A 10,646-nucleotide genomic window follows, 5' to 3' on the forward strand; every position below is an offset into this window, starting at 1 on the left:
AACCAAATCTGTCTTTAGCTATAAGAAATGTGTGTGTGTGTGTATGTGTGTGTATGTGTGTGTGTGTGTGTGTGTGTGTACACAACATGATTGACAACCTGTGCAGGCAAATTAAGCTCAATCAAGTGTGTATGAGAATATATGTGCACAAGAGAGAGAGAGCTGCTGTTGTCAGCATGTGCACACACGTTATTCCATCCCTCTGCCTCATCAGCAGCAGAGTGCTCTGGCTTGCTGCTGCATTTCTCTCCCTCTCCCTCCCTCCCACCCACCCTCTCTCCCTCCCACCCTCGCTCTATCTCCTAACCCGGACCTTCAGCTGCATCAGGAGGCTGCAGAGCGGCAAGCAGAGTGGGGACCGGCGCTAGCAGACAACATGTTTGACGGCACGCAACTACGTCCACCACAGGCAGGAAAAAGAGAGTGACATCATCACCTTCACACAGAGGAAAGAACAGCTGGAGGAGGACACGACTGGAGAGGAGAGATGTCAAGATGAGGTGAGTGAGAGAGGAGAGATGACAGGATGAGGTGAGTACTGCAGTAAACTACAGTGTGATGTTGGTCGATGCTCCATCGCTGTGCAGATTCTCTTCTCAGTTTATTTAAAGACACAGAGCAAGTCAGTGATGTCAGAGAGGAAATTTCTGGAACATGTCAGGGTGTGAACGAGTCTGTGGTGAAGAACAAACACACATGGAGCTTCAGTCTCACAGTTACTGTATCAGCTCACTGCAGCACTCTGAGCTCCAGTCCCACTGGCAGAGCTTCAAGACCAGCTGGCACCAACAGCCTGTCCCACTTCAGACCAGGACCCGTACTGACAGGGGCATCTGATGGTCTGTGTTCAGACTGCAGTGCACACGTATCAGAGGCAGTTCTGTTCTCAACAAACACTGATGTACAACATGATTTGTCATCTGAGCCGTTAAATTTGTGTTGAGATAATTGAACATAAACATCATAAACTGACCACACACACACACACATCAGGGGTCCACCTCCAGTCTAGATCAGAAAACAGCTCAGTATGAGGTTGTTGTGACTGACCTGGACACAGTGATGACGAACAGCTCCAGTCTGTCTGAGGACTATGAGTCCTGAACACAGGGTTCGGTATCGGTGACCAGCTCTGATAATCAAATCTTTTTCACATCAAACTGTTCAAACTCTTTTGTATCATGAAGACTAACCTTGTATACACCCCACCCCCCATCCCTCCCCTCCCCTCCCCTCTTCTCTGCAGAGCCTGGACCATGCCTGCCTGCTCCTCCTCTCTGCTCTGCCTGATCCTGCTGCTGCTGGGGGGCTGGGTGCTGTCTATCTGTCCCCCTGTGTGCCTCTGCAGACAGGGACACCGCGTGGTGGACTGCTCCTCACGAGGCCTCACCAAACTGCCGCCTGGTCTGCAGCACAACATCCACTTCCTCAACCTGTCCTTTAACAGGTGAGCAGCTGCACCTCTCAGACAGGTGACAGGTGCTGCAGGTCAGAGGTCACACATGGTACAGTGATATTCTCTACAGAGATCAGGGTTAGAGAGAAGAGAAATGAAAATAATAGGTTTTTTATTAGAGCTCACACACAGAGCTGATTCAAAGAGCTGGACTTAAAAATAGATCAGAGAAAAATATAAAGACTAAAACAATGAAAAGTCAGAGGTGAACAGAAGAGTTCAGCTAAGATCTTCTGGAAGTTTATTCCAGCTGTGTAACATCATGAGTTTCACCAATAAAAACATGGTGTGTTTTAATCTGCTGCATAACAACAGCGTGGTGAAAGCTGCTGCAGCCTGACTGTTAAAAATAAGGAGCTGTCCCAGATACTGATCAGTTTGAGTCTCTGATGTGATTAAATTAGCTCAGATACAGAGTCAGGGTGGTGACAGTAAACAGGAGGAAGTTCAAGTGAATCTAACTTCTGAAGAAACAAAGAACTTCCTTCCTCTACAGAACATACGTATAACTGATCACAAGTCTCCTGGGTTATGGTCTGGAGGTTCGGGTTCAATAAACTCAAGGCAGAGCTGTGTAACTGACCTGATAATCTTCGGTTACACTGTGTTCAACTCTGAACATTAGTAAAGTGCAAACAACCATAGATGTGTTTTTTAAATGTGACCTTCCTCTGACAGCCTCCAGGGTCTGGACAGTCAGCTCAGTCATTATGCCCACCTGCGGACACTGGACCTGTCCTATAACCGCCTGGAGAGCCTGCCCCCCGCCTTGCCGCGGTCTCTGTGGGACATCCGGGCGGCGGGGAACCACCTGCGCTCGCTGGACAAGAACGACACAGCGTACCACTGGAACCTGAAAGTCCTGGACCTGTCGGACAACGAGCTGGAGAGAGTGGTTTTCATCAACAACACGCTGCCCAGCCTCCGAGCTCTCAACCTCAGTCACAACCGGTTCTGGACTGTGCCCACCAACATGCCGCACAACCTCGAGAGCATTGATCTGTCACATAACTACCTGGTGCAGATCTTGCCTGGGTCTCTGGACCGGCTGCCCAGGCTGGCTCAGTTCTACCTGCATGCTAATCGCTTCTCCTGGTTGTCTGAGGGGGTGTTTGACAAGCTGACGGGGCTGGATGTCATGACTCTGGGAGATAACCCCTGGGCCTGTGAAGAAGAGGAGAATATCACGAGGCTGCTCAGGTGGGCTGAGCAGACTCGTGCCACAGTCTTAGGCTGCCCGTGTTACACGAGACCCATCTGTGGACAAACCCACCCAGCGACACCAGGGAGGGAGTGGCACTCTGCACTGTTCACAGAGCCCCCGCTCTGGGTCAATGGCAGAGGTGAAGGACACGACAGTCAGTCGCCTGCCAGGACTGCAGAGGTCACGTCCAGCTACCAGGCCAAGTCTGCTCTCTTTGAGACCGGGATCTATCAGGGCAGCAGAGCAGGGAACGAGTCTGGAGACAACCTGCTGGTCTGGACATCTTCCACCACTTTTGACAGTTTCTCCACTAGCACAACGACACGCCCACCGCCTTCAACCATGAAGCCCAAAGTCTCGCACTCACAGAATCAAGGTTGCGGCCTCCTGGTGGAGACTCAGCAGACTGTCACTCTGACTGTTTTAGTGATGACAGTAGCAATCAACAACTTCTGACTGAACACAGAGAAAAATGACTGGATTAGTCTGGACTGTGAATGTACCACCAAGTAACTGAGCACCTTCATTGTCCCTGGTACAAACTGTTACTGCCTTCTGTCACTGTCAGCATCATCATCATCATCATCATCATCATCATCATCATCATCATCATCATCATCCTCATGAGCTCAACATGTGAAAGAAAATGTCTGTGAATCCCTGAACACAAAGAAACTGACAGAAAACTTGTGAAAACACGAGTGAACTGGTTCAATGCTCATCTCTCTGCTGTGCTTCACGATACTGATGCTTGTTTTGCTCCTCAGAACCAGATCTACAATAATCATATAGAACATCCATCACCATGACTGGCTCCTGGATTTACGACAGAGTAAAGGGCTAGTTCAGTGTTCACAGGAGGACTTCACAGAGCAGATGTAGGTGTGGATCAATGCAGTGAAGCCCACTGATGTAATAAAGTGTGCAACAAAATAAAGTCTAAGTTGAGAAACCAAAGCACAAGAAACAATCATCCTGTTGAACAGAGGAAGTCGACCTTCAAACTAAAAGACCTGTTTTATATTCATGTTAAAATAATCCACTGACTCTTTCATCCCTGTGGTTTTATTTCAGCTGTGACCGTTTCTTTATCAGAGTGTTTTTAAGTTTATGAAACAGTCCATGAACACTGGGCTGACTGTAGCTGTAGTAACCTGCTACTCCTGCATGGTCACTGTCAGTGGTGGTTACAGTGGACCACAGTAGAGTCTGTAGTCTGATTTATCTTCAGTCTGGAGGAGACTTTAGAAACAAATAAGAGTTTCCCTCCAAACAAAGAATAGAGGAATCAGTCAGTTAGAGGTGGAAATTATTGATCAGCATGTCCAGAACTGTTTCTTATGTTTACATCAGAATGGTGACAATGGCCCTCATTTATCAAACGAACGTACGGCAGAAAACCGTGCGTACGACCATTTCCACGCAAGCTTCGGCATTTATCAATTTGGACGTGAGCGGAAGCTACGATCAGATCTCACGTCAGGTCTGAGCTTGTGTACAAGAGTCTGAATTTGCGGTGCAGCAGCAAAATCTGGCTGAGTCTGAAAATAATTATTAAACAAACCTCAGCATAAACAGTCACATATTTAGAACAGATCAAAACGGATTCTTAAAACGAATAAAACAAGATAAAAACATTTGAATTTTAAAAAACCCCACGTTTTTTACTGATACCACTTTTTTGTACAATAAAACAATATGAGAGGCTAAATAGCCTAACATGACATCTAATTATTGCACATTAAAATTTGATAATAATAAATACAAGCAGAAATGTGTGTTTGCAAATTAACTCATGGCAAAATTGTGTAATTGTTTTTTGTTTTTTCCGATGGGTGTGACACAACTGGAACAACAATTAAAAGCATCTGGTGAGATAATCATTGTTGCACTGTGGTTGGTCAGATGTTTACTCACTCCCCTATTTAAACAGATGCTTTGACAGTTATCAGTTATCATCATCAAATCATAACGATGGCAGATTTACTCGTTTTGGAGGAACAATACGCGCGCGTCAGACGTGAGCGCGTTTTCAGAGACCGCAGGGATCTCCAGATTGCTGGGTTTCCAAATTTGATTGGAGCAATTGATTGCACTCATGTGCGTCTGAAGGCACCATCCATGAATGATTACGCTTTCATCAATTGCAAAAACTACCACTCTGTAAATGTACAGGTGATTTGTGATGCCAAGCTCACACTTTTAAACGTGGTGGGCAGGTGGCCGGGGGGGGACACACGATTCTTTTATTTTTCAAAACAGCTGTGTTGGCGCGCGGCTGCAGGAGGCGGCGCTGCAGAGCCAAACTCATCTCCGTTACCCTCTTCCACACAGCGGTTTTATGAGCTCCTGTGATCCCACTCTTCAGACTGCCAAAAAGCACATCCTTATTTTGCGCCACCTCGGATGTCAGGATGTCGATCTCCATCTCTGAAAAGTTTTGTTTTTTGCCAGTAACTTTTCTCTCCATGTTTGACCTTAGTGGGCGGGGCCTCCGAACCAGGAATATTTAAGGGCGTGACATGTTAATGACGATCGAATTCAGCTGCCACATTTATCAAGAGCCGATCATTCGTACGCTGGGATTGCTCAGATACGAATGTTTCATGAATCACACGTGTATCCTATCGTAACCAATTCTGCGCTCAGATCTGCGCCTGTTTTCACGCAAGATTGATAAATGAGGGTCAATGAATCTGAGTTTAGACTCTGTGTGAGTCAGTGAAGAGACAACAGCTGTTACAGCTGTTATTAACATTATGTCTTAAATCCAGATGGACTGTTGACTGATTCAGTTGAACTTTATTGACAATAAAAAAATAAAAACAGAGGCTGTCACTTGGTCATTTATGGTCTGACTAGTAAACTTCCTGCTAGTGAAGGTAAATATATAATGTGTTGGGCTGAGGTCAGGTCAGTGATCCAGAGAACATCAGACAGACACACACAGGGTCAGAAGTGAATGAAAACCCTCACGTAACAACAAGGTAATAAGGACAACAGACATTAGAGGAGGATGGACATTCAGGTTCCTACCTGCGGGCCACGTAGTAGAACACTGGGTTCCCCGTCTTGGAGGTTCCTGCCTGGTAGAAGATGTTGAGGGTCTTTAAGGCTTTGAACTCTTCCTTCTCATGGACCTGGTGCCTGAAGACAGAGAGAGCTTCATTAATTCTTGTTAATAACAGTGTAACATCAGGTTTTATTAGACCAACAGTATGTTACATGTTACAGACAGAACATACTGACTGAGTGAAGAGATTAAACACAAACCACTGACTGTCTCAGAGGGTTCAGACTCTTATCTTTTGTTTGTAGAGATGTATTTATCTTAAAGAGAAGGAGCTCTGGACGCATCAGGAGGAAACCACAGAGGAAACACAGATGAACCCAGGAAGTTGGGATCAAATCTTAGAGCAACAGGAACATATGAACGGACACATTCATTCTCAGCAGCTGGACAGACAGCAGCTCACACCACACTGATCTCATGCTGCTGTTATCTACAAGCTGAAGTTGAAGTGAGGGTCTACAGGTGTAGTGTCTCTGCTGAATCCACCTGATGAGGCATGAGCTGGTTTACAACACTCAACTACAGCCCAGTCAAAGCAGTCGTCATATCTGAGTGTCACAGCTGATCATCAGTGGTATAAGTTAATTATGACCGAGAGGGAGACTGTGAACCTGTAGACCCACCTGGTCATGAACTCCTCAAACTTGGAGCTCGTCAGGTTGAGACTGGACCAGTGAGTGTCAGCCACAGGTTTGTGTTCAGGAGGTCCCAGGTAGGCGAGCAGGGTGGCCATCTTGTCAAAAGGTCGTCTGCCTACAGCCTTGTGATCCCTGGAGGTGAGATGATAATTACAAAGACTGCAGACAGTTTATTCCAGAGACCATGCAGCAGGACACACTGGTGTGTGATCCTGGAGGTGAACCAGGTATCCTGACCTGTTACTGGACAGGTACTGGCCGATCCTCTCCTGGTTGTTCCACAGCAGGCGGTGCAGGGCCAGCACGTTACCGTCACTGATGAAGGACAGACTGTGGTTGACAGAGTCACTGGGTGGAGAGTCAGACGCTATGTCCAAGAAAAACCTGTGGAGGAGAGAGGACAGTTCAGTACCTGAACCTGGAACCTCAACCTTGAACAACTTGAACCTGAAAGAACCTGAACCTGAACCTGAAACAACCTGAAACAACCTGAACCTGAACCTGAACCTGAACCTGAAGAAACCTGAAGCTGAATCTGGAACCTGAACCTGATCCCACCTGAAACAACCTGAACCAACCTGAAACAACCTGAACCCTAACCTGAACCTGAACCTGAAACTGAACCTGAACCTGAAACAACCTGAATCTGGAACCTTAACCTGAACCTGAACATGTGTGAAACCTTAAACCCTTCCGACACCAGCAGATGTAGTTTGAGCCAAAGCAATAGTTCTTTAACCAGAGTTGATTTGTTGTTCTCTGTTCAGACCGAGAGGCGGGTTGGCATCGTGCTCCAGGTTCTTACCTCCTGGCTGAATCAAAGTTGCTCTTCACAAAATCATTAAAAGGTCTCATGTGTTCTTCTTTTGTAAACAGGACATGGTTTGCAATGCTCTGCAGAATCTGAAGGACAAGAAGAAACAGACAAAAAGCACATTAGACACTCTGTTACAGTACACCGTCATAGTGTCAGCAGTTCATGTGGCTGCTGTTCAAACAGAGTTACATGGTCTTTGAGTCACAGTGCCCACAGCTGCAGGTTGAGGTTGTTGGTGACTGAGCGATTGAAGGACTTCCCTTGATTCTGAAATCATGTCCTTAGAATCTTTCATTTCTTTCTTCCTCTGAATCCCAGGAATACTTTCCCCAGAAAGGTTTATCTCTATAATATTATAAGGTCTCCACCTTGTAAAGACCCTTGAGTCAATGTTTGTTACGATTCTATACAAATAAAATTTAATTTAATTTCTGTTTAAATTTCTAGTAGCTGAATAGACTTCCACTGAAAAGTCATGATCTCTGAGGGGGAGGAAGCCGATCATGAAGAATTGGGCTACCAAACACCCAGTGTGACCATCTTAGTGCTCAGCTAAGGGTTAACTGTGTGGAGCAGCAAAGAGTCTGTTACAATCCACCCTGATGTTTCTATGGTTCGACGAACGACCTGGATCCAAGATGCTCTTCATACTAAACCTGCTGAACAGCGGTCTGCACTCTGACCTGGGGACAGTCTCTATCCTGCACGTCCACTGTTATAGATGTTTCCCTCCGCTGTCTTCACACCAGCTCTACACAATGTTTACCCACACAATCAGACTACAGCTACAACAGCATTAACAGTATCTGTTCTGTACATATATTCTTCAGCAAACACATCAGAACACACAAGCTAATAATCCCAGGGTCTGACATGGGAGCACGTCCTCGCAGGAATTGATTATGTCATTTCCTACCATTCAACACTACTGCACACCAAGATGAGTATTTGGTTTCTCCGTCTCATCCACTGACTGGGAGATGAAACGTTCCCTTCAGTCAGTCTCACCTTGGACATGAGTTTGAGACCCCGTTCGATCCTGGGCAGGGGCTTCTTATCCAAGATGCCGGCTTCATACGGAGACACAATCGCAGGGTTGACGAAGCGCAGGAACATGGCACTGCCCACGGCTCCGATGCTGTTCTGAGGGAAGCGCTGACTCACCACCTGAGGATGATGGAGGGAGCAGGGAGACAAAGGGAGATGTAGAACAGATGGAACAGAGGAGAGAGGGTTGAGCAGGTTTGAGCAAAGGGAAGGAGAAAATATTGAAAATGGATTTCAGTACATTTAAGAGCAAAGGAGGGAATGATGAGAATAAAATATACGTGTCGATATGTGTAAGAGAGCAGAGTAAGGAGGCTCAGGAGGAGGAAGAGGAGGTTCATCCTGGGCTGTAACAAGAGAGAGAAGCAATCTGACTTGAGTTACAGCCCAAGAAAGAGATGAGAGGAAGAGCGAGACAAGAACCGACCGAGCCCTCTCTGCTGGAGATGAATGAAAACTGGGTCATCACAAAAAAACACAAGGCGATGAAGATGTGGAGCCGTACAGGTGAACATCCAAAACAGCATAACCAACACGTCCCATGTTGCTTTGAGGCAAAGGAGGGCTGTGTGACACATTCAGGGGGGTTACGACCTCACATCACAAGCTCCAGTCTGTCCCTCATCAAGTCCAGAAAGCTGAAGCATGACCGCAGACAGGAAGTCAACCCTGCATCGTCTTACTTTGAAGGGATCTTCAAATTAAGATGATGCTGAGACATCTAAACAAGTCCCTCATGTAGATTTTGAGACCTGCAGCCAGAACCACATCCGGTGGTCTACGGTCTAACACTGAGTGTTGTCTGTAGAAGATGTAGACCCATTTAAGCTTCTTCCAATTTATAACAACTTGAAGTTTCTGTAGTTTTGTTCATCGTTCTATGAGAAAAATAAAATGAGTTTAACTTCTGCAACAGAACAACGTTTGATGGGTCAAAACACCCAAACCGACCACCTACCTTTAACATGTGAGCACACAGTTCTTCTGTACTGAGGGATGACGTGGTCACCTTTGGTTTTACCTCTAACTGAGGGTTATAGGGCTCAGGAAGGTCCCCGATCGCCTCATACACAATTCCTGTTTATCTCCTCTCTGACACAGCACAGGGCGCTGTGGACAAGGAGGAGCAGCACACAGGTGGAGCAGGGGGGCAACACAGACCATTTAGTCGTCATCACAGAGGTTTTACATGAAGCCACGTTTCAAACCCCCTGACCCTGACCGTGAACCTGACCCTGTCTGATCAGCTCAGCGCTGGTGTTACTGATGGACTTCACTCCAACAGGGTAAGATATTTGATGAGCACAGAGGTGTCACTCCTCACACAAATGATGGACAAATCTATGAGAATAAACTGCAGTTATTCTCCAACACAACATTCAGAAAGCTGGAGACTACGATCCAATCTCTGCGTCTTAACGTGAAACTGATTCTGTTGAACATCAGAAAAAGAGCAGAAGCTGTGGTCAGCTGGAATCACACGGCAAATTATTCAAATGTCCCTCTCCTGCTCACCATCTGATTGGTTGGTTGTTCCAATTAATTGAATGTATTCTCAGAATGCTCCAAATTGCAGTTTGGGTGGAGCATCGGTTTGAGTATGCTGTTAAAAATGAAGCACACCAGAGGGACTCATGTGATGACATCAACGCACACCACACATACTGTATCTACATGAGCACACACACCCTCCATCCACTGCCCAACAAACCAGAGCTGTATCTACACAGAGTTCAGTTCAGATTCATCAGCGTCTGTTTGTTTGGTGGAGGAATACTTCAAATGTCAGTACGTCAATCAAACAAGGCCATGGTCTATTAATTCAAGGGGGAGAACGGCTTGAACTAATTTTCACCACGTTTAGTTGAAAACTCATTTGACTGCCCCCCCAGCCTCCTCCAGGATGTGCCTTCACTGCAGTATCAAAGTATCAGGCAGGTTTTTACCCACGGTGTGATTCCACTACACCTTCCACATGAGAATGAATCATCAGGTATGAGCTTTTCACCAGTAACTATAACTAAGAAACTGAGAACCAGAAAAGGTTAGAAGCGCCAACATTGATCATGAACAATAAAACGTGGAAAATGGGTTTTTATTTATCCTTGACAAATATGAAGAACCTGCAGAGTTCTACCTGAAACCACACTCAAATATCCTGACAAACCTAACCTCCTGTCTCCCACATGTACAAACACATACATACCAACACACATATATACAAATACATCCAGTGGTCAGTTCATTGGGAACACCAGCTCCTCCTTCGTGGAGGTCTTATAGAAACTGGTTACAGAGGGCGCTGTGGAGGCTGCAGTCTCCACCATGATCAACAGCTGTTTACCCAGTCAGTCACTGACTTTCTTTTAGCTGCTGTTCCTAATAAAGTGACAACTGACTGTAAAACACAC

The 10,646-nt window shown here is 46.1% G+C and overlaps 2 protein-coding genes across 4 annotated transcripts in view; one reads left to right on the forward strand and one right to left on the reverse strand.

Moving 5' to 3' along the window:
* Nucleotides 1-10,646, reverse strand: part of LOC111662554 (neurofibromin) — a 68,586-nt gene that overhangs the window by 21,321 nt on the left and 36,619 nt on the right. For all 3 annotated transcript variants that reach the window (XM_023416447.2, XM_023416448.2, XM_023416446.2), the window contains 5 exons: nt 8,197-8,355; nt 7,177-7,274; nt 6,609-6,755; nt 6,357-6,503; nt 5,697-5,807 (listed from right to left, as the gene is read on the reverse strand). In XM_023416447.2, coding sequence (XP_023272215.1) covers nt 5,697-5,807; nt 6,357-6,503; nt 6,609-6,755; nt 7,177-7,274; nt 8,197-8,355 — 662 coding nt within the window. The remainder of the gene's footprint in view (nt 1-5,696; nt 5,808-6,356; nt 6,504-6,608; nt 6,756-7,176; nt 7,275-8,196; nt 8,356-10,646) is intronic.
* On the forward strand, nt 1,245-4,406 carry LOC111662553 (oligodendrocyte-myelin glycoprotein-like). Its single transcript, XM_023416445.2, has 2 exons — nt 1,245-1,447; nt 2,135-4,406. The coding sequence occupies exons 1-2, from the start codon at nt 1,257-1,259 to the stop codon at nt 3,114-3,116; spliced, it is 1,173 nt and encodes a 390-aa protein (XP_023272213.2). The 5' UTR covers nt 1,245-1,256; the 3' UTR covers nt 3,117-4,406.

Source organism: Seriola lalandi, unplaced genomic scaffold, assembly GCF_002814215.2.
Source record: "Seriola lalandi dorsalis isolate HSWRI2012SDOR001 ecotype SW California unplaced genomic scaffold, Sedor1 jcf7180002054564, whole genome shotgun sequence".
NCBI lineage: Eukaryota > Metazoa > Chordata > Actinopteri > Carangiformes > Carangidae > Seriola > Seriola lalandi.

What these genes read in the sequence shown, in the direction of transcription:
- LOC111662553 (XM_023416445.2), top strand. Translation starts at nt 1,257, where the DNA reads ATGCCTGCCTGCTCCTCCTCTCTGCTCTGCCTGATCCTGCTGCTGCTG. An exon ending in CTCAACCTGTCCTTTAACAG is followed by an intron (nt 1,448 to 2,134) that starts GTGAGCAGCTGC and finishes TTCCTCTGACAG; the next exon opens with CCTCCAGGGTCTGGACAGTC.